Source organism: Diuraphis noxia, unplaced genomic scaffold, assembly GCF_037042655.1.
Source record: "Diuraphis noxia isolate RWA-SAM2 unplaced genomic scaffold, SU_Dnox_SAM2 contig0001, whole genome shotgun sequence".
Lineage (NCBI taxonomy): Eukaryota > Metazoa > Arthropoda > Insecta > Hemiptera > Aphididae > Diuraphis > Diuraphis noxia.
The window spans coordinates 8,433,035-8,458,785 of NW_028301711.1; the positions used below are offsets into that span (position 1 = coordinate 8,433,035).

At 30.8% G+C, this 25,751-nt stretch overlaps 1 protein-coding gene and 1 pseudogene across 1 annotated transcript; both read right to left on the reverse strand.

Moving 5' to 3' along the window:
• Positions 1–15,973: 15,973 nt before the first annotated feature.
• Positions 15,974–17,072, reverse strand: LOC149059416 (uncharacterized). The gene has a single exon (XM_089216474.1). The coding sequence runs from the start codon at positions 16,933–16,935 to the stop codon at positions 16,270–16,272; it is 666 nt and encodes a 221-aa protein (XP_089072600.1). The 5' UTR covers positions 16,936–17,072; the 3' UTR covers positions 15,974–16,269.
• A 398-nt stretch (positions 17,073–17,470) lies between these two features.
• Positions 17,471–19,145, reverse strand: LOC149059417 (uncharacterized; annotated as a pseudogene).
• Between the last annotated feature and the right edge of the window lie 6,606 nt (positions 19,146–25,751).

Below are 25,751 nucleotides of genomic sequence, written 5' to 3' on the forward strand. Positions count from 1 at the left end.
TGCCAAAACTACCCCATATAATTATGTTCATCACATATAGATTCATCACCTAACTAGTTATCATAAAACTTATTTGAAAACTCCATACCAATAGAATTCAATGAGTATGTTCTGAACGCCTTGCAAAAATTGCTAGCACTATCAGTTTTTGTATGTGATATTTTAGAGTACTAGATATTATATGTATGAGTTCATTCATTATTTCTGCTAAATTACAAAGTATGATTGACTTTAATTCTTCTACAACCAAGAACGTATGAATATCGAACATAAGTATGCTCATCTATAAAGTGACATGAGATACCTACTTAAGTAACTTTTGTTATTGCAAAACCACATATCAGCCGTTGTGCATGTAACATTTTGTTTGGCTATTTAATCAGTTAAAATAGTTATGTATAATGTGTACTTCTTAATTAAATCTATAGAAATGACTCTACGATCTGGTAATGAGATTGTATCGTCAAGGCCACATAAAGCTTTTATGAGACGTTTGAATGATGGTGTTTCGCATGTCTCCAAAAGTTTTTTCCTCAATAAACAAAAATATTAAAAAAGTGCACCAACCTGATGATTCCGACATGCTGGTACAAGTGTACAACTACTTGATGAAGATTAGAAACTGATGATTAGCATTACATATCATAATCCAACAATGATTATAATGGCCAGTTTAAAAATAATTTATACCGAGTTATCTATATAACATAAGACTAGAACAAAAACTATTAAAGTGATTGGTTTTATTTAATATTAAGTTGTTAATAAAAAAAGATTTTATAAATAAATTATTATAAATATTATAAATAATTTTTAGTGACAACTGCATTTTTAATTCCTTATCTGATATACTTTGTACTACCTATGTAATTTAATGTTTTAAAATAAGAATTTTCTCCGGAAGTTTATGATGAGTTGTTGAGTTCTAACATATAAGCATGATTAATGATACACTGACAAATGATAATATAACTGGTCGAAAAAATATGGCCCTTTGCCGATTGATCCTGAAAAGGCATATAAAACTTAACTAATCTCTCCTGGTGGAAATCAGTTCATATAGATTTATCTATGGATGTATCATAAATAGGCATGTATCCTCTAGAAAAATTATAAAATTTTTTATTTTTATAACTAAGGACTAAAAATACAACACCAAGTTTTCCATAAGTTTTCCTTCAAGTAAGAAGACTCGAAGCATCATTATAAAAAATGTTAATCGCGTTTGAATTTAAAATTTTTACGAAATAGCGTAATGATAACGATTTATTCTCAAACGATTTTAAATATATGTTATTATTCAAAAAGTATAAGTCGTAGATACTTGAGAATTTTACCAGTTATTTAGATTGGCATTTTTTTTACAAGATTTAATTTTCAAAATATTTTAACTTTTTTGAGATATCTATAGACAACTGAAATTTAAAATTTTTCTGAAAAATATTTTTTGGAGTGTCAATAAAATTTTTCTGGTTCTATCAAAATACTTATTGAAAATTTAATACATAGTTCCTCATTAGTTATTCTTATAGTAATTAAAATGTAAGAATTTTTTTTTATTAGCATTTGAAGTTCAAATATTGACAAAAATTCGTCAAAACCATGAATATTTGCGAATTATTTTGTAGTTCAAAATTCATAAAATTGTTTGTATTTATATCTAAGGTTAAAAAATTCAACTCTAAGTTTTCCATATGTTTTCCTTCAAGTAGCGATAGAGAAAATGCATGTGCAGGACAGACCGTTATTGTTTTGTGGTACTACGCAGTTTCTACATCGTAAAACTACTGCGTAGTACAACGATATTACGCTTTAGTTTTCAACAATACACAAGATTATTTTCTGGCGAAGGGTCGGATTTGCCCAAATATGGTAGGTACCGGCATTATATCCTTATTCATTGTATTGTATCGGGCGTGTAAAATCAGTCTGTACCCAAAAATCCTAAATAAATCGTGTCGACATTTGACAGGTACACACATACATCCACACCTACACGCATATATATTATATTTTATATATTATATGAAATCATTGTAGACTTCGGATTATAACTATTTGTATATCTGCGTATGCAATTACATATAATCGCCTTTTTTTTTTTACCAAGCATGCATATTTCATCGATTCGTGATAAAAACGTCATATAATAGTATTTTTCTCAAAGGTGAGCAATGATATTTTCAACCGAATAATTTTATATTTGTTCTCATCTATGTTTCTTTTAATTAGAGTACCTGATAAAAGTGCTGGAATTTTTTTTAAATGTTCCATTTCCACAACATTTAATGGAATTTTCCCTCTGACATTCCGAACAAAGTTATACAGTGATGTGTTTTTATTTTTTTGTGTCTGTGTAGGTTACTTTAAAACAAATGACCATACCATTATTCTATACACGATACAATTATCAAAATTTTCAAAATATTTTGATTTGTTTTGATCTGTTTAGTGTTTACGGACATTTCCAGTTTCCAATTTGTTTAGTTTTTTTTGTATGAATATCAATAACATTTTATTTGTTGGTTAAAAAAGCTTGACAATAGAATAGAAAGCTCCTAATATATTATTGTTACAAAGGCAGATGTAAAATATTAAAAATACGCAGTCACAAGTTTTTTTAAAAGCATTACAAGATCAAATTTTGAAAAAAAATAATAACCGTAGATTTGAATGATAAATACAAGCCTGAAACTTATACCGAGTGTTTTTTTATTATTTAACCTAACCTAAACATTGATAAATTTTGAAAATATTTTTTTACGTTGTTTCAAGGTGTTTCTATCTAAACTTTAAATGCTTATAACTGATAAACTACTCATCCTAAATTCGATTTTTATGAATCAAAACATTTATAAAAATATTCTGCTTTGGAATATGAAATTAAAACTCTATGTTGTCATTCAAAAAAGTAAAATACTTAAAAAATGATACGGATAAAAAATAAAATTTTTTAATAAAAACGTTGGTTTTTTAACAACTTGAAACTGAGAGTTCTAGATATTATATGTATGAGTTATTTCATTCATTACTTCTGCTATATTACAAAGTATGATTGTCTTTAATTCTTCTACAACCAAGAACGTATGAATATCTAACATAAGTATGCTCATCTATAAAGTGACATGACATACTTGAGTAACTTTTGTTATTGCAAGACCACATATCAGCCGTTGTGCATGTAATATTTTGTTTGGCTATTTAATCAGATAAAATAGTTATGTATAATGTGTACTTCTTATTTGAATCTATAGAAATGACTCTACGATCTGGTAATGAGGTTGTATCGTCAAGGACACATAAAGCTTTTATGAGACGTTTGAATGATGGTGTTTCGCATGTCACCAAAGGTTTCTTCCTCAATAAACAAAAATATTAAAATATTAATTCAATTATCTGAAAAATTAAATATTGACATACTTAAATTTCAAAATATTTTACTGAATAGTATTATATTAATCTATATTTATATTCTTCGAGGGTTTTATATTTTAAAAATTAAGGTTTATTATTAAAATTTATTTGATATTTAAAATATCAAAGTAGCTTATGTCACACTGGCACATGCATAAATGCATTAGAAACAAAGAAATCTTCATAGATTGTAAGTTTTATTATAACAATTTAAAATGATTGTGGACACTGACTGACCTCAGAGGAATTAATGTATTCTACTAATAGGTAATACAACAAAACCAATAGTGACACGCTCAAACCAATTGAATATAAATATTAAATACATAAAAATAAATTTAACCAACCTGATGATTCCGACTTGCCGGTACAAGTGTACAACTACTTGATGAAGATTAGAAACTGATGATTAACCTATATATTTTAACTTTTAAGTAATATTCTGAGTAGAAATATCAAGATTTAGACTTTATATTTCAATATGGTATTTGTATTTCAAATTTGGATGGATTTTTATTAAGAAATTGTCAGGTAGGTTACTTAGCATACGAGTGTACAAGTAATATTTTACTAATTTATTTTTTATTCAACATATGTTTTTAATTAAATATCCATAAATTATTTTTATTATTATAAATAATATTAAATAATAACTAAAATCTGAGTAAATATTTTGAAGTACAAAGAATAAAAAATATTTTTTGGTGCCTTTCCCCTTATTGGATAATTCGGTGAATGGACTGAAACGGTTTGAACCCTAAGTGAGTCAAATAAGTGGTGACCACTGAAAATTGCCTAAATATACATTTGAAATATTATACTAATATATTATATTACCTTTATTATATAATTAGCGTCCTAAAGCTTGTTTAAAAAAAGTTAAGTCAATTGATACTTATATTCATATAAATTTTAGTAGTATAATTGTATAATATACCTCTAAGACATCAAACTGGACACCTATTTGTGTAGTTACTGCTTACAAAAACAAGCAGAATAAAACAAATTAAAACAAGGTATTCCTAAGATGACAACACTACAACAGTAAATCATAAAGTACTTTTTTGGTATTTTTGATAAATATATGTTATAAAATAATATATATAATTTACACTAATGTTATTAGGTAGTTGCATTCTTAGTTAATTTGAAATCAGTACTAGTTATTGTAGTATCTGAGTTAATATTCAGTGATCATTTAATATAAGTAACAATAAAAATGAGGGGCAGAAATTTGAGTTTACAGAAAACTATTAAATAACAAACATTGAGAAAAATTGTCAAGTACCCAACGAATATTATTTATTTTCGAGTATATTAAAAAATAAATGTAAAATATGTATTTATAGAAAGTTTCAAAATTGGCTCATCAGACAGACCTTGGATCAGATCGAAAACCGAAAAATATCTTTATTTTATGTCAAGCTTTTGCGTGCATGACATAGGTACACAACCACATTTTAGATATCACACATTTTTTAAAATTTGAGTTCATATTTATGAATTATTTGTCTTTTCATAATTAGTCCTATGCTCACATACACACACACAGTGCTATCCATTGTGTTCAAATTTAAGCACTCCTACACCTATAGGCTATAAGTTTCGGTTGATAGAATTTTACATATAAATAAAAATATGTTTATAATATTGGTTGATAATAATGTCATAACTTCAAATACTTGGTATGAATATTTCTTTATTATGTATTATAATTTTATAAAATACAATTATTGAAAACAATATTGATAAATGAAAAGTAAAGTAGGTACCCTTGATCACTTATTTTACAGAAAATTTAAATGCTTTTGTCTGTTAAACATTGGCCACTGCCAAGATAAATTTAAGATAAATTAGGTACAAAATTAAATGTTTTTGATATTAAATAATGTAAAAACTAGAATCAGGCAATATTTATTTATGTAAAAATATAAAAAAAAATGTTAGCCTGTGCGCCAGAAAAATCTGGAACCAGAGTGATTTTTAATGGTATTTTTTGTGTCCGATGTCGAGCGCTTGCGTCTTTGACTGTATCTGGATATATTCGACTGCAGCAGCGCGTACCCTTCGGGGAAACTCGCCTGTGAATTGGCCAACATATGCGGCAAGCCATCGCACGATTTATTAGCGCTAATCGCCATCAGGTACATCATGCCTTCGACGTTTTTGTACATCTTGAATAAGCAAGAACAAAATAAATAGAAAAAACTTAATCAACTTAAACATATTATGTAAGGAAAATAACAAAAGAAATTTGGTGGAAGCACGTATATCTAGGGGCAAAAGGTCTTATTCAATCTAATTCAGTCACACCACTATAGCAATTATGCTGTATGATTCCTATGTTTATCCCGTATATTAAGAGGGCGCAACATCCGTATTTGTTGTCTCGGTGTTACAAGCGTGTAACATAGCAAATTCTCGCTCAGCACTATAGTCAGAAGTTCACGTATTACTCAGTTAGCTTAAAAATTATAGTGAATAGACCTACTATGAAACTTGATAATAAGAACATTATCTATGTTTTGTTGTAAGTATTTTTACGATACTTCATTTTTTGAGCGAATTATGACAAATTTTATTTTATAATTTATCATATAAGCATAATTCACTTAAAAACTGGACTATCGTAAAAATATATCCAACAAAACACAGATAATTGTACTAACATCAAGTTTCATAATAAGTCAATTCACTCTAATTTTTAAGCTAACAGAGTAAAACGTGAACGGCTGAGCGTAAATTTTCTTTGATACGCGTTTGTAAGACTGAGACAACGAATACGGGTGTTGCACACTCTTAATGCAATATGTTATTATATGATCGAACTTTACGTTGCTTTGCGGCGCAGAATCTCTCCGTCTTATTTGATTATAATAATTTTGAATTCAAAATATGAAATGATTTTTTTGAATCACATTTTAAAACGAATTTAAATATGTTTACAAATGGACTAGTTGGAAAATCCTAAACTATTGTAAGCATAAAATACTTACGGCACATCTGACATCGTATCCGTCATTCGATTCGATGAATCGGCCGTATAGCCTCATGATCAAACTTCCATCGGTGTATGGATTTAATGGTGTCGAAGACGATTGTGGCTTACAGTTAAATACCATAACTGGTGGATCATTATCTGCAGAATAAAACAGAATTATAATACACATGTTCAATGAAAGTGTTATGATATTAGGTACATTATTAAATCATTTTCATATTACAATATTAGATAAACGTGTACATTATAAATCACTATTAGAAACGGTAAAAATACTAATTAAGAATTGAATGAAATGAAATTATTAATGCTCAAATACAATAAAGCAGGTATAGAATAATAACATAATGTATACAAATTGTAATTTCAAAAATTGTAACATATTTATATATTAAAATAGGTACCTAATACTGTAGAATAATTTATTTAAAATATAATTTTTCGTACTCAATCGCAATTAAAATATACCTAACCTTTTTGAATTGTATACTTTTGATCAAATTAACGTCAATATCAATAAAATATACTAAATTAAAGTGTTAGCAGTCTGATGTTTGGTGGCGGGCGGAGGGGCATACTAACATTATAAGAGGCATAAATTGTAGTTTGCAGTAACATTGTTATGGTTATATTTTAATAAGTGTTTTAATTTTTTTTTTTCTAATTAAATTAATAGAGAACAAAATTCTTGATATATATATATATAAATTCATAGCGTGTGTATTACTTTTCTTCCAATTCATCATGAATTATTTAAGTTATTAACTAAAATGGCTAAACATATAATAATATTTGTGTGATAATTATTATCAATGTTTTTCTTTTGTATAAAAAATAAGAAAAGCGTTATTTTTGGTATATTTGCTATATAACATATCGAAATTCATAATATTTAAATGTATCACATTTTTCGAAATATGCGATGCATAATTGGTCCTGCCTGTTTAATATATGTATTGTATTATACTAAAAACTAAAATAATAATTTGTAACACATACGTGGATAACACATACGTTGTCCATGGTTATTCAAACTGCCAAATATCACGAAAAATGACATTTCCGTATCAAATTTAGTCTGAATTTCGAATTCGATGGTGGCACACCTTTCAACCTTTGACGAATCTTGATTATAAGAAATGACATCAAAATGTCTTGTTTCAATTATGGGGCATCTTCCACGGATAATTGGACTTACTCTATCTGTATCTGTATGAGTAGCGAAGTTATATTTAAAATAAACACAATATTTATACAAAATAAATAAAATTGTTCATAAAATTTTTTATATCTACAGTATATAATAAGGTTAATGGTATTATAAATTCAATTTAACAAATAACGAAATGGGAAAATTCATTTCGGTACTTACCAAATTTAAAATTATCAGTTAATTGCATGCTGGCTGCCTCTCTGGGAATAATGAAAATACCGAAAAATGACATAATCACTACTACTATCGACGTCATTGTGGTTTTGCCTTTTTATATTTAGGTAAGGTTCAATACGACGAAGAAAATTGACGGAATCGAACTAACAGTTGAAAAATATTATATTATCTAGATGAGTGAGAGAAACGAGACGGATGAACTGGTGAACTGTAAGAAGTTGGTACCTATTCTGATTGCAATATGGTAGTGAAACACCCTTCGCAAGCTATTTTATATGCCGCCTCATCGCTAGTGGTGGCGGTAGCCATGGCCATCCCTTCCACCGGCTGTAAATAAAAGTGACATTATACCACAGGCTTTTACCGATTAATACTCCCGCCCACCAAACAATTTATATTACAGTAATGTAATGTGTTTATTCGTAAAATCGTACCTAATAGCGCTGGTCGGTCCGAGCAGGGGCGTGACAAAGGGAGTATCGAATTCCTCACATTTTATTTAAGGGATGGAAGATCGTTAAGACACATAAGAATTTTGTACACATTTTCTTGCCCATAATCGAAATAATATAAATCACGGTTTGAAAAATACCACTCCTATACTTATGTGCCGTCCCTGGAGTGCAATGACGTAACCTACCCCTTGAGTCGGGACCGACAACGAAGCAATGAGCCAATGAACTTGCCCGCTGGCGTAGAAGAATATTACGAAGTAGTCTAAATAGTTAATACTCAAAATTGTAAATTTATGTGTACGATATTATAATAATTGTGCTGGGTGAAATATTGTTATATCACTTATATCGTTGTACTGTGCAGTTTCTATATTAATAAACCACTGCGTACTACAACGCATACGATGCATTAATTTTTTACAATCCAAAATATTAATTTCTACAGAAGCGTCAGATTTGCCCATATAATATATGGGACCGGTATTAAAACGTTGTATTATTATGTCGGTTGTGTATCCATAGTCTGTTCCTAACACTACGAAATATCATAAAAATAGAGTCGACATTTGCCGCAAGCACTGTAGTAAACCGACGGAGTCAATTTATTAATTTACTATTATATAACTGATATTGCTAATATACATTAGTGACAAATAACCGAAGCCAATGCGCATATTCAATATCATAAAAAAAAACACTTGTTTTATTACAATTTCATATTTTCGTGGAATCGTTATAATAAAACGGCAGAATCGTTTTATTATTTTTAATATTATATTTTAATACGCATCTTCAGTCTTGTAATTTAATTACCACTTCGAATTTATTAGAATTCGTAGAAATATTTAATAGCTACGAATGAGAAACACTTTCAACTGCATTTGGCAACAACAACCACGTCGGTACCTTTTGATCCTCCTCCTTGTCACTTACGTGTAACAAGTTAACCACTAAGATTCTGCATAAATACAGGACTTTGTCCATAGCAGAATTAGAATTAGTTTTTGTCTCAACCAATGTAGAACTTAGTATAGTCGTTAGGCTTGTCCTCTACATCGCCGCTATACATAAGTTCATTCCATTTTTATTTTTTACTTACATTACTAATTTCTCGGGCAGATACTTTACGTTTTGTCCTCAAATTTATATACTTTGTGTCTTTTCTTCAATAAATAATTAATAATCTTAACGTTTTGTAAATTATAACTCTGTAACCGTCTCCTTTGAAAAACCTGATTGTCAATACAACGTCGCTGAACTCAAATAATAGGCGTTAGTGAGGGATCCCTACAGTACCTACACCAAACCCACACACAATTGTTTAGAGATATATTTGTCAAAAATAATAATTTTTCAAAAATGAATTATATAAACTAAATAAAAAGGTTTTCAAGGTATACATTTTTCTAAAAAACAGATTGATAAATTGGAGTTATAAAAAATAAACTATATCAGATTAAAATTTGTATTTTATTCTGTATAATATAAAATAAAAATTAGTTGATTAGTTAATTATGTTAAAATTAAAATATTGATTAAAACAAAAGTTATTTAATTTGACATGTTTTCTAGTTCCTTGTTCCACCTCCTTGTCTCTTACGTGTAACAAGTAAACCACTAAGATTCTGCATAAATACAGGACTTTGTCCATAGCAGAATTAGAATTAGTTTCACTACAGTACCTACACAAAACCCACACACAAAAGTTTAAAGATATAATTGTCAAAAATAATAATTTTTCAAAAATGAATTACATAAACTAAATAAAAAGGTCTTCAAGGTATACATTTTTCTAAAAAACAGATTGATAAATTGGAGGTATACATTTTCCAACAGTTTTCAAAAATATCGAAAAAAACAAAAAAAAAAACGGGAATTTTTATAAATTAGGGAATATGATATAATTCAGCCCCCAGTCATTCGAAATTATTATTTTGATATAATTTTGGTTAGGAGTTAGGACTTTGTTTTATATTATAATAAATAATGATTATTATTATTCTAAGGTATTCATTAGTTTCTATTTTTTTGATAAAATAATAAGATAGTAAGATACCACTTAGTGAAAAACCTTAGTAATAAAATATATTAAACACTATCTTAATGAAAACAAACACATATATTAACACATACCTAATGTGCTATTATTTATAAAATAATAAATAAGAATAAAATTTATTTCATTAAATATAGGTAGTTTTAGATTCTGAACGAAGTGATAAATGTATTGATTTTTCAATGATGTGTGTTTTTTTTTGTTTTTGTGTCTGTGTACAGCATAACTATTCGAAATAATGCTTCAATTTCAAACTTTGGGGGGTGGTTTCTGATGTAAAAGTGAATATCCAGTGAATATATAATTTTCATAAAAATTGAAAAAAACATAGTAGATAGTAGGTATCATAATCACATAACATTTTAATTTATTATTATTATTACCTATTATAGTATTATAAGTTCGTAGCTGACTAGATAATATAATCACGTCATTTTCTATAAAATAATATGCAATATTGAAAGCATTTCTATTATATCTTATACATAAAATGTGCTTGGGATTTTTTTCCGCAATTCACAAGTCCTGCATCAATATTATTATGTTATATTTAATTCGCATATAAATACCTAGTGTATTATACAATATTCATGATACTAGCTAAATCATACATGTTTACAAGTACATGGTAATTATGTCTATGTTTGGTTTAAGCAAGTACCGATAAGATATAACGTTTAAATCGTTTAATATTTAAAGTTTGAAAATCACTTCATTCAAATACGCATAATTCCCATAAGATTATGACGTCGGTGGCTTTTTAAAAATAAAATTTTTGAAGCATTTCACCAACCTCCTTACCCAAAATATTATCATTATTACATTATCAACAACATAAAAATGTATTTCCAACAACACAAAATATTTTCTAAGTATGGATTTCGCAAACAATGCTCAACAGCGTCTCGCAATGTACCCAAGTGTACCTTGGCCGGGGGCGCTCCACCGCGGGTTTATAAATTATACTACGTATTATGATAATATGAATGTGCAGGACAGACCGTTTTTGTTTCGTGGTACTACGCAGTTTCTACATCGTAAAACTACTGCGTAGTACAACGATATTACGCTTTAGTTTTCAACAATACACAAGATTATTTTCTGGCGAAGGGTCGGATTTGCCCAAATATGGTAGATACCGGCATTATATCATTATTCATTGTATTGTATCGGGCGTGTAAAATCAGTCTGTACCCGAAAATCCTAAATAAATCGTGTCGACATTTGACAGGTACACACACATCCACACCTACACGCATATATATTATATTTTATATATTATATGAAATCATTGTAGACTTCGAATTATAATCATTTGTATATCTGCATATGCAATTACATATAATCGCCTTTTTTTTCACCAAGAATGCATATTTCATTGATTGGTGATATAAACGGCATATAATCGTATTTTTCTCAAAGTTGAGCAAGTTAATGAAATTAATTAACTCGAGTTAACAGTTCACGAATTATGAATTTAACTCGATAAGTTGAAAATTAATATGGAAAAAAAATGTAATATTATAATCTAATTTTAATACAAGAAACACACATTTTTAAACACAGAAATATTTTATGTCTTAAAACACATACTACATGGTTGGTACATTCCCGTACCTCCTGAAATAATTACGAGTACTATAAATAAATACACATAAATATAATATAATAAATTACTTTTCGTTAGTAAATTTCATCATACCATACATTTTTCGTAATTTTTTTTTTTAATTAAATTTTTAGTGAATATTTCCATGCATATAACATAGTATTTTCACTGCATTATATAATCAGGTTCATTGTAAATGATTTGTATACAATAAATTACATGTTTTAATTCGGGTTTTGCTGCTACAGCTGCTGTGGTCATCCAAGAATTAAAATAGTAAATTAAATTATGTTTTTCGTTGCTAACTCATAAAAAGCTTGCGCATAAGCCTATATTGTGGATTTTGTGGGAATGCACAAAAACAATTTAAAAAAAAAAATTTATTGAAATATAATATTTTTGTACAATACGTATGGAATAGATTATAAGAACATAGTTGTACGTGAATTGCATTCTCCTAGTAAATATTGATCTCTCTTTCAGGTACCTATATATTTAATCTTTTTATAAAAACCTTGTATCGAAAATTTGACTTTCCGAAGAACACACATATCATGTATTGTAACGCAGGGGCCATGGCAATATGGTATTCCTTTCAAGTTCCCGAAAATTTGACTTTGAAAGGTTCCATTGTATCATAATATGAAATACCTGTATAAAATTGGTTGTTAGTGGTGAGCAACAAAGGTGTCCAGAGTGCGAATATTAACATTATATGCTTCCGGCCCTGGCAACGACCATTGAAATTGCTTACATAAGCAAAAAAAAATTTCAATAGAACGTGTAGGCGTCTCCGTGGCGGGCGTCTTCATGACGACGGTACCCTGCATCTTTGGTCTGAAAAATATGTCACATATTCTTAAACATTTATATTATTTATGTGCTATTGATATTTCAGATATATTATGAACCTTCTACGAATTACAAACCATGACTGGTCATTTTCGGAATGAAATAAACTGGAAATAATATATTTATATACACTCTTGGGTTGGTCGTCGCCGCCAGTTGGCATGCCGACTATTGTTATTTTTCTACAAAGCCGTTAACACGTGTAGAAATCAAAATGTAGCTGTCAACCTCTGATTTATATATGGCATTAAATACGACCATTGAAATTGCTTACAAAAGAAAAAAAAATATTAAAAGAACGTTCAGGCGTCTCCGTGGCGGGCGCCTTCATGACGACGGTACCTTGCATATTTGGTCTGAAAAATACCATTGTATCCCCCTGAAACATGGAACGTACACGAGGTTATATTACACTCTAGGGCATACTCAGGGTTATGGTTATATTTTGTGTGATAATTATTATCAATGTTTTTCTTTTATATAAAAAATAAGAAAAGCGTTATTTTTGGTATATTTGCTATATAACATATCGACTTTCATAACATTTAAATGTATCACATTTTTCGAAAAATGCGATGCATAATTGGTCCTGCCTGTTTAATATATGTATTGTACTATATTAAAAACTAAAATAATAATTTGTAACACGTACCTGGCTTACACATACGTTGTCCAAGGTTATTCAAACTTCCAAATATTACGAAAAATGACATTTCCGTATCGTACTTAGTCTGAATTTCGAATTCGATGGTGGCACAACTTTCAACCTTTGACGAATATTGATCATAAGAAATGACATCAAAATTTCTTGTTTCAATTATGGGGCATCTCTCACGGGTAATTGGACCTTCTCTATCTGTATGAGTAGCGAAGTTATATTTAAAATAAAGACAATATTTATACAAAATAAAAAAAATTGTTCATAAAATTTAATATCTACAGTATATAATAAGGTTAATGGTATTATAAATTCAATTTAACAAATAACGAAATGGGAAAATTCATTTCGGTACTTACCAAATTTAAAATTATCAGTTAATTGCATGCTGGCTGCCTCTCTGGGAATAATGAAAATACCGAAAAATGACATAATCACTACTACTATCGACGTCATTGTGGTTTTGCCTTTTTATATTTAGGTAAGGTTCAATACGACGAAGAAAATTGACGGAATCGAACTAACAGTTGAAAAATATTATATTATCTAGATGAGTGAGAGAAACGAGACGGATGAACTGGTGAACTGTAAGAAGTTGGTACCTATTCTGATTGCAATATGGTAGTGAAACACCATTCGCAAGCTATTTTATATGCCGCCTCATCGCTAGTGGTGGCGGTAGCCATGGCCATCCCTTCCACCGGCTGTAAATAAAAGTGACAATATACCACAGGCTTTTACCGATTAATACTCCCGCCCACCAAACAATTTATACTACAGTAATGTAATGTGTTTATTCGTACAATCGTACCTAATAGCGCTGGTCGGTCCGAGCAAGGGCGTGACAAAGGGAGTATCTAATTCCTCACATTTTATTTAAGGGAGGGGTGATCGTTAAGACACATAAGAATTTTGTACACATTTTCTTGCCCATAATCGAAATAATATAAATCACGGTTTGAAAAATACCACTCCTATACTTATGTGCCGTCCCTGGAGTGCAATGACGTAACCTACCCCTTGAGTCGGGACCGACAACGAAGCAATGAGCCAATGAACTTGCCCGCTGGCGTAGAAGAATATTACGATGTAGTCTAAATAGTAAATACTCAAAATTGTAAATTTATGTGTACGATATTATAATAATTGTGCTGGGTGAAATATTGTTATATCACTTATATCGTTGTACTGTGCAGTTTCTATATTAATAAACCACTGCGTACTACAACGCATACGATGCATTAATTTTTTACAATCCAAAATATTAATTTCTACAGAAGCGTCAGATTTGCCCATATAATATATGGGACCGGTATTAAAACGTTGTATTATTATGTCGGTTGTGTATCCATAGTCTGTTCCTAACACTCCGAAATATCATAAAAATAGTGTCGACATTTGCCGCAAGCACTGTAGTAAACCGACGGAGTCAATTTATTAATTTACTATTATATAACTGATATTGCTAATATACATTAGTGTAGCGTCCCAGCATACAGGAGGACAAACGACTGGTGTTGAGGTAGATGGATTGGGTGTAATAAGTATAACAACTTAATTTGTGATTAATTTATTAGATATTTATTTGATTACTATGTAAATAAAACACTTTTACTGCACAAAATGATTTGGTTGTAAAATATTCTAAGTCCGAATAATTAAATTGGACTGGTGTCTGGCGTGAAGGTGCTTGTTCTGACTCTGGTGGCTCACGTCTGAATTGGGTCTAATCGGGGCTCTCCTATATAGTCCAGATAGTCCTACTCTCTGCATTTCCTCTCCTATCGATAAGATACGTATGTGTCCATGGCCGAGTCGTGCAAAAGCGTACGCGTGTATTATTTTAATATCGTAGCTTCCCACGCCCATGCGACCGGTCGGCCACATCCTGGTTATTCGCGACACGTAATCTCCATAACCCGACGACAATAATCATATCTCTAAATACGCCTGCCAAGACTACGATTTCATATTTAATATTTCGTATATTTAATTCCAATTATGGTAATATTTTGGAAAGGCTAGAAGTTTGGCCTTCGATATAACTATTGAGGTCCTACACAATATAATTGGTTGGCGAAATCATACGCCCCAGGGTCACTTATACATATCTATGTGTATATGCGTGTTTAGATGTCTCAGCGGGACGTCAGTACATAGCACCTCCCCCCTAAAAAAAAGGTTTCTGTCCTCGAGACAGAAATCTTTAAATAATATCTGTAACAGTTACTTTACATTTTTACATTTACAAGTTTTAGCTTGTGTACAAATTCAAATGTTATATGTTTTACAAGTTCTTACAATTTCATAGTTTTACATGCAATGGTTAGAATGTATAAATATATCTATATGCTTATCGCATTTACAATAATTAGATTACAATAATAATAATGTTTTATATAATATGATATATTTTTGGTTAATAGTTATATTAATAATATATTTTTTTTTTCGTACTTATATAATAATAAAGATTGTGTTAGTAGTACATTTATATTCCATTAATTGTTTATTTATTTGATTAACATAATTGTCCTATAATACTAATAATAATATTTTCCCATAACCATAGTTTACATTATTTTTTTTTCATTTTTTTTTTTATAACAATATTAATAAAGTTCCTCTAACTAACTTATCCCTTTAATTTAATTCCCTTAACCATACATTCTATACGTTCTAAGTGTATATATATATATTCTAGTTTATAGGTACTATCCGGTTTTTCCGGTGTTCTTTATCTATTCCAACCTATGGACATATCCGTTACGACTCTTTTGCATAGGTCTCAAGTCGTAGCGGTCCATCCATAGTTTTCTATTCTCTACCTATAGTTATCTAAAATGTTTAATTAAATTTTCATACCCCATTTTTCTTATTACGTGGTCAAATATACATTTTGTAAATTGTACATCCGTCCGAGGATCATGGGCATGTGTTATATTATGCATCTTTTTACAACCTACATCATGTGTTTCTTGGAGGTTCAGCAATCTCCCTATTTTATCGAACTTTCCGATATCGGTTTCGAATATTATCTCTTTATTTGCTAGTTTTTCTAACCTTATGCTGAAATTTTGGTCGAACCTCGTGTCGTAACAAGTAATGTTAAGAATCGGAACCTGGTTTATTTTTAATTTATGTAATACTCTTACATCCGAATGTCCGTTCCATAGTACGATTATATTAATTTTATCTCCATGTGCTAAATATTCCTCTATATATTCCTTATCTAAATTATTTAATTCTGTGTTTAAACTTAACTCTAATTGTCCTAAACAAGTATCTCTCAACACTTCTTTACATCTAAAAATACGTTTAATTTCTTTTCTTACTACCACAACCTCTCGGTCCAATATAGGTCTGACCTCCGTGTTGGTTGGTAGTACTAACGGTCTTCCCTCCAATTTCCTTATTTTGTATCTGTCCAAACTATTGGATATGGCCCCGGATATCAGAACCATATCAGTCTTATTTATCATCGAAAATTCAAAATCCATGATGACAAACTTGTGTGTTTCCTTTCTGTTGATTAATTTAATAGGTCATTATTTTTAATATGTATAGTTTTAAATCTATTTTTACCCCCTATTTTATACTATACTTTATTATATTATACTTATATCTTATTTACGAATTATACTTAATTATTATTTTTTATTTTATTTTATTTTTTTTTTTATTTTTTTTAATTTTTTATAATTTTATTACCTTTTAATATTAATTATTTTACATTTCCCTTACAGTAATTTAATCTTTTATTCTTGGTGGAGATAAGGACAATCTGTCCGGTGTATCCCCCAGTAGTGGACTTTTAGGTCTTTCTTCCGCAATTATCGGTGTATCAACATAAAATGTACTTCGACTTGTTGGTATAGGGTGTGGAGTTATATTATATCGTGGTTTAATCGGTTCCCAAGTGTTTAATCTACACTTATACGTTATATATATAAATAACAATAGTATTGTCGCAAAGGTCATCAATCCTATTATTATATATATCAAGTAATTATTATTTTCATTATCGGTCACATGTCCTGATTGCCTAAATATTTCGTCATCGATCATACTTTGTACGTCGTCTAAAGAATGTGTTAAATCGTTTACGTTATCTAATTTATGTGAATCATGTCTGGTCTTTATATTAGGTAGATTCAAGTTTTTAATTTGCCTAGGAAGCGTTGCTACTAACTTCCCTTCCCCTACTCGTGGTATAAAGTTAACGTAGTATTTAGATTTAATATCTCTCGTTGGATTCAATATGATATCTTCGGCATATGCCCTACAGTCTTGATTTAGTTTGATTAACCCCTGATGTTTTAGCTTTACTATATATGGTTCTCTATTTCCTTGGCATGTTATTGTTAAGGTTTCCCCACTAGTTGTATAGATCCATGCATTTGCATATTTTAATTTATGAAATATATTTTTAGATAATATGATAATACCTGCCTCGCATGAGCTTGGTAGAGTATCCGGATTTTTAAATAACGTTATTTCACATGGTTGGTTTTCCGACTCATGTTGAATAGGTTGAAATTCTGGACAAATTGTAAAAACTTCGGTTTCCTTACATTGAAGTAATTGCGTTTCCGTAAACGTGGTGTATTGCCTACGATTTCTAGTAATACCGATGTATTGGAATTCTGGTTTTAGAATAATACTGTGTTTATAATCTATATTTCCGTTTAATTGTGTTTCTATCGGGTGTGGTATAGGTAAAATCCTGTATAATGTTAATTCTATTTCCGTGATCAAAGGTATTCTAATTAGAAAAACTATTTGATTACCGCTATAAAAAACTGCCATTTTAGTAATTTTGCTTAGTTCATATATCTCGCTCGGTTTTGTACCCATTGGTAAATTAAAATTGAGTGGTAAAACTAACTTAATTTCAGTTAGATGTTTTGCAAGTTCCCGTGGCGTTATAAGCGACGGATGAAGTACCCCCGTTCTAGCTGCGTTTATAATCGCACTGATCGTGGTGGTTTCGTATGCGTATTGTGTTAGTAATGCCGTGAAAATACTGTGTATTCTATTCGTGAGAATCAGAGTTTCTAGTGTGTGTGTATTGTTTGCTAATTCGCTAATCTTTTTATATAACATCCCTTGTTTTTCTTCCAACTCCCCATATAATTTATTTATTTCGACGGCAGCCGTACTTACACCTATTATGGCTGATTTTACTACGGTCGTTTGATTTTTAAGTATATGGATCATATTCTCATTACTATGTTCTATCTGACCTATGTGTTCGGTTGTTTCCTTCGTACAGTCGTCATCGCATACTCCGAATAACGTTTTCATAGCCGATCCTATAAAGTTTACTAAACCTCGCTTAGTCCTATGACCTTTCGTAGTCGACTCCCCCTTGCTATCGGACACATATCTGCCTATAGATTCATACATTTGCTCTCGTTGTATAGAGATTTCTTGGAACATCGTTTTCAATATATTATCAAACCGTGAACAGATTTCATATTCCATCAGCTTATCCTTGCAATGGCTGGTCATTGACATAATTTCATTATATAGTTTATCATGCCTAGCATCGTAATTTTCTAATGGTACATATGTTACGAACTCCCACATAGCCCCTTCGATTCTAACTACCCCTCGATTTTCGCAAAACATTGTTGTTTGATTTTTAAATTCTTCGATGGTATACGGAAGTTGTCCTTGACTCATTGTCACTAGTGTTAACCTACGTAATAATATACTTATTAGTACATGTTAGTATACATATACCTTATATTTAGTAACTTAATTAATTCCTATATTCCCGCCATCATTATTTATTTGTTTATTTACTTTATTACTTTTTTTTTTCTACTTAATCAATTACTTCCTATAGCGTACCTATTGTACATCTCTATCAATATTTACTAATTCTACTTCCTTTATTAATTTATTTTATCTACGTGATTAATTTATAGTTATTTCTTATATTATACTATCTTTCGTGTTACTTTCATATTTTATTCAGCATTCTGTTTGTCTCATTTCCTGACCTTCACTTAGTGTTTGTACCATATATCTGTACCTACTTTTATGTACACATCTATAATTACATTTAATAAAAAGTGCTAATAATATAGTCGTCATTAATAATGATCCTGTTAAAACATAGACCATGTAGTTTAAAAGATTTATATTCCCATTAGTTTTTGCCTTTTTATCGCTCTTTTCTTTCTCTGTATACACAGTTTCGAATATACTATTCGTGTTATTGATACCGTTGTCGTCCGTATTCAATTTATTAATTATTTCATCATCAGATGCGTCGTAAAATTTAGTATGCTTGTGACTGTTCTGTCCAGCGTCCGTGGTTCTTTGTGGTACCTTGATCATAAAACTTGACGTATATTGCGTGGTCCCCCTCTTTACTCTAGTTGTGGGTGGATTATCGGTCGTAAGTTTAGTGGCATTATCCGTTCGTGTCGTCATAGTAGTGGTCGTCGCGTTGTCTTGCTTAACCAAACTCGTTCCATTAACTGGTCTCGTTGCTTCAGCTATTGATAATGTCGAATTGATGATTGATTCTGTCCTTGCTGTTTCATTCATACTATTCGTAGCGGTGGTAGAGTTCAGACTATCAGGTAGTGATCTCTTCTTCACTTCAGTTCCCCCTTGTGCCACTTCTGTTGCTTCTGTAGTCTGTATTTCCATTACCGGTTCCAAATCCAATATGTGGTGCATTAAGTAAAGGTTATTAGCAATAACGGTCGTATCCTCTTTACCATCTAAACTCATTATAACCAACACACACTTCCTTTCTAGCACCATCATTCTTGGGTGATCTCTTACTCCTACTTCCATGTCATCGCCACTTGACGTAGTACACTTAATTCGCAACTTGTTTAAGTTACACCTCCGTCCATACATATAAGGTATTAATATATCATTATGTTGAGTTTCCGTCACATTTTTGATAACTACGTTACCCGCCGTGTATTTATAATATATTTTAGTTTGCACACTTGACTCGTCTGGAATGTCTGAGTCCCCGTGGGCTGCCATTACGATCATTAATCTATAATAGTACATTTTCTTATTACTATTTTGGGTTTATACCTATTTATTTATGCAAATATCTTCTTCTTATGATTATTCCATTTCTTCACTTATTTACTACTTATATCTATATCTAGTCTACTTAGTCTACTTACGTCTATTACCTTTTTCTTTATACAATATTTAATTATCTATTATTTTTTTTTTTTTATTTCCTTTATACCATGGTCTCATGGTATTTCTTTACATCGTTCTTATGCACGGTGACCTGCTGTCTACCTCGCGGTATTACCACGTTTTCACTATCTAGGACTTCTAAAATTTCATATGGTCCTTTCCATAACGCGCTTAGTTTATTCTTTTGGGTTTTATCTTTAAGTAATATTAAATCTTTTATCCTTAAGTCCTCACTGTGAACCTTTTTATCATAATGATTTTTAGATTTTATTTTCTTTTGTATTAACCTTTCTCTCGCGATTTTATGCGACTCTTGCATTTTCTGTTTTAGATCGAATACATAATCGTCATAATTATACCTAGGTTCTGGATTACATTTTAATTTTACTGGTATATCTAAATCTCTTCCATATAACAACGTATACGGTTGGTAATTAGTTGCGGTGTGTTCTGTCGAGTTATATACGAATAGTGCGTAAGGTAGTAACTGATCCCAATTATTTAAATCTTTATCTACGTAATGTCTTAGATATTCGGCTAAAGTTCTATGTGACCTTTCTAAACTACCGTTGGTTTGTGGATGATAAGGACTTGTATTTATTTTGTTAATCTTTAGTAATTTACATACTTCGGAAAAGATTTTGCTAAGAAAATCAGTGCCCTGATCTGTTAAAATCGTTTGAGGTATTCCATGCACGCATACGAACTTAGTAACAAATTCTTTCGCTACCGTATTCGCCGTGTGGTCATGTAACGGGACTCCCAACGAATATTTTGTCAAATCGTCTTGAAAAGTAAGTATGTACTTGAAACCTGACTCAGTTTCTATTAATGGTCCTACAATGTCCATAAATAATTTTTCGAATGGTTTAGAACTTGTCGTAGTGATTACCATGGGACTTCTATGATGTTTGTTAGTAGTTTTATTCGCCTGACATGAAGCACAACCTTTTATGTAATCTTTTACCTCCTGTTTTAAATTTGGCCAGTTAAATTTCCGTTTAATTTTTTTATATGTTCTATGTATTCCTGCGTGACCTCCTAGTAAAGAATCGTGAAATTGTTTAAAAATAACTAATTTTTCTTCCTTACTGTATTCTAATTTAGTACAGATTATTATCTCGATGTTTGTGTTACGAAATACATATCGTATCATAGATCGAACTTTTGCCCAATCTAAACCGTCTTTCCGCCCTAACTGGTTCATAGCTAACTTAGTTAATGAATGTTTTTCGCAGAAATATTTTAAATTCAATAATGCGAGATGCATATTTTCATACGTCGCTAATTGCTTCTGTTTACTTTTCGTTATCAAAAATATTATATATCTATCGTCCGTTTTAAATTTTACAACGCCCCCGATATCCTTATTCGATTTTAGTGTTTTATCCTTTCCGAATCTTTGTTTTAGTTCGTAATTTATTCCTGACCTAAAATTATAATACCTTTCTATTTCTGACACTATATTGTATTCATTTGGTGACTCTATTAGTTCACCGTGTACCTCTTTCACGTTTCTATTGGTTATTATCATAGTTTCCGATTTTTCAAGAAAGTTTGCGTAACTTTCATCTTTTATTTCTTTAATATTATACATCCGACTTAACGCGTCTACATTCGCGTTTTGTACACCTGGTTTATACCTAATTTCATATGTATATTGTTCCAATTCGATTCTCCACCTTGCTAATTTAGATAAAGGATCTTTTAAGTTAAACAACCAAGATAATGGTCGATGATCGGTAAGAATCGTGAACTTTCTACCGTAGAGATATGGTCTGAAATGTTTAACCCCAAATATAATTGCTAAACATTCTAATTCCGTTGTTGAATAATTCGCTTCCGACTGACTCAACGTCCTAGACGCGTATGAGATAGGTAGATCGCTACCTATCTTTCCTTGTGATAATATTGCTCCTAGCGCTTTCCCACTCGCGTCGGTCGTAAGTATAAATTCTTTCGTAAAATCTGGGTATTGCAAAATTGGTTCTGAACAAAGTAATGTTTTTAATTTATCAAACGCTTGTTGACAATCATCGTCCCAATCGAACTTTACATCTTTCTTTAACAACCTAGTCATCGGTCTAGCTATCGAACTATAATTTTCTATAAACTTCCGGTAATATCCACTAAGTCCTAGAAAACTTTTTATTTGTTTTACATTCTTTGGTATTGGAAAATCTAGAACTGCAGTAACTTTCTTTGGGTCTGGTTTAATTCCATGTTCCGAAATTATATGTCCTAGGAACAGGCATTCTCGTTTTAGAAATTCACATTTGTCTGGTTCTATTTTTAGATTATGTATACGTAATCTTTCGAATACGCTAATTAATTTATTGTTATGGTCACTTAAGTTTTTCGCGTATATTATTATGTCATCTAAATAAACTAAACACTTTACTCCAATTAGTCCCGATAAAACGTTTGCCATCATACGTGCGAACGTACTGGGTGCTGACGCCAATCCCATCACTAATCGCTTAAAATGGTAATGACCTTGACCTGTTGAAAAGGCCGTAAGCTCTCTAGAATCTTTTGCTAAAGGTACCTGATGGTATCCCGCTCGAAGGTCGAGTAGAGTGAAAAGCTGACATTGACCTAGTTGGTCTAGAATCTCTGTGATATTCGGTAAAGGGTGGAATTCGTTTAAGGTAACATTATTTAATGCCCTGAAATCTATAACTACTCGAAACTTTTCCTTCCCTGACGCGTCTGCCTTCTTTTTCACTAATAAGAGTGGTGCGTTAAACGGACTCATACTCCGTTCTATGATATCGTTTTCTTCCATTTTCGCAAGTTCTGCCTCAATTATAGGTAACTGCGCATGCGGTAGCCTATATGGTTTTCGATGCACTGGGGCTTGGTCAACAGGTAATTTAATTACGTGTTCTGCCGCGGTTGTCATAGTTAAATAATCGTTCTCTAAATAAAATATGTCGGCATATTGCTCACAAATTTTTATTATCGTTTCGCGTTCTTCTGTATTTAAATGGTCACTCCTAATAAGACTTTTTATTTTATCTACGCGTGCATTATCATGAACTATATTTTTTATTTCGTGATTATCTGTATCCACGTCATATTCATATGATATTTTATTAATCTGCGCTAATTTCACTTCCTGTGCTACTTCTGATATGTTTAATACACTAACTGTAATCTTGCCATTTTTAACCGTATTATATATATTTGCGCAATACACATCCTCTGATAATTGTTGTTTATTTATTAAAATATTTTTATTTTCCATATCGGGATCTGCAATCGGTATGCAAACCACCGTTTCCGTTCGCGGTTTTAATGTGAAACATATTTTATTTTCGTTAAAGTCATTTTTATCTTTTATTGTTAATGTACTATTTGCGATATCGATTATAGCGTTATTTTCTATCAGAAATTTCTGTCCTAGTATTCCGTCCTTATCGACCGGAAACTGTTTATCTACTACAAAAAAGTCAGTTTTAAATTCGTTTTTATCTATTATTAATGTAATTATTGTACGTCCAATTGTAGGAACTATTTATTCGTTTATGCCTTTTAGATAAATTTTTTCATTTTCATTTATTATCGTGTTATTAGCTAATTTATTTATTTTTATTAAATTTAAATCGCTACCCGTGTCTAATAGTAATTGAACGTTTTCTGTATTAAAACTCGGTGATTGTAACATTATATGATTTTGAATTATAGCTGTTGAAATGCGTAAGCATCGCTCTGTGAGGGTTCTGAATCGATTATTTGATGTACCAATCTCACCCCACTCGAGGTTGGCATCTGAGCGTTTCCCGACGAATTTGCGTTATTCCTATCGTTTCGCTGTTTTGTGTAACAACTCGAAATTTCGTGTCCTCTTTTATTGCAATAGGTGCAACTCAGTGGTTCCACTACGTTATTATTACTATTGTTGTTTCTACGCGGATTGAAATTTGGAATTTGTTGTCTATTCATATTAATGTTTTGTCTCAGATTTTGACCTGCCTGCCTACAATCTCGTGCGAAATGATTTGTGCCGCCACAGATATAACATCCTGCGTTATTTGGCGATATCCTGTTTTGATTATTATTACGCTGATTAAAATTGTTCTGGTTTTGTCTTCCGTTATTATATCCGTTCCGGTTAAAATTTTTATCGAATGTATTATTATATACGTTATTATTAGCTCGCCTATTAGAATCGTTATACCCGTTGTTATAATTATTACATCTATTATTTCCGCGATTAAAATTTTGTTTGTTACTATTATTATCATTTCCTTGTTTCCTAAACTTATTTTCAAGTACATTTCCCCCGTTTAAATCTTGTCTTTCCAAGTTTTTCCGTAATTTTTCTACATCTAAATTAGCATTATATTCGGTTTCTTCGTCTTTCGCTACCTGCATAGCATCCTCTAAAGTTTTTGGATCCCTAGCTTTTAGTGCAAGATTTAAATGTTTCGGTAACCCGTTAACAAAAATTATTAATGCCTGATTTTTAAGCTGACTTTTATAGATTTTGGCTTCGGCTTCATTTAATTTCTCTGTTGCAATTGTACATAATTTATAATAGATTTCTTCGATTCGACTCGCGTACTCCGCGACGCACTCGTTTTCTTTCATACGCGCAAAGTGTAACCCTAAAGTCAGTGTCCTCTCAGATGACTTATGTTCAAAAGCTCCCTTTAAAATTGACTTTATACTATTCCATGTACTAGTCTCGCGGTATTTACATGCTTCTAAAGCATTTCCGGCTAACTTCGAATTTATTACTTTAACTAACAAGTCTAATTTATCCTTATCTACTGCTTTTACAACAATATCACACGTATTAATAAATTCCGCGACATTATTCGCGCCCGTACATATCGGTATAAGGGACGTAGCTTTATCGAATTCCATTTCTAGTGTAGCGTTACTAACTTTTCTGGTTCGTTTTTCTGCGACTAATTCCGTGTGTACTACCCCCGGATCAGATCGAGTTCCTCCTCTTCTAGGTAAACTACTCGGTGTTTCAATTAAATCTACCCAAGCTATTCCCTTAGCTGTTCTTAAATACCTATCTTGGTCAGAATATTGTGGACTCGGGTATTCAATTGTTTTATTCAAATCGATTAACTCTTCGATTTTTACTATATTTGTTTCGGCAGCT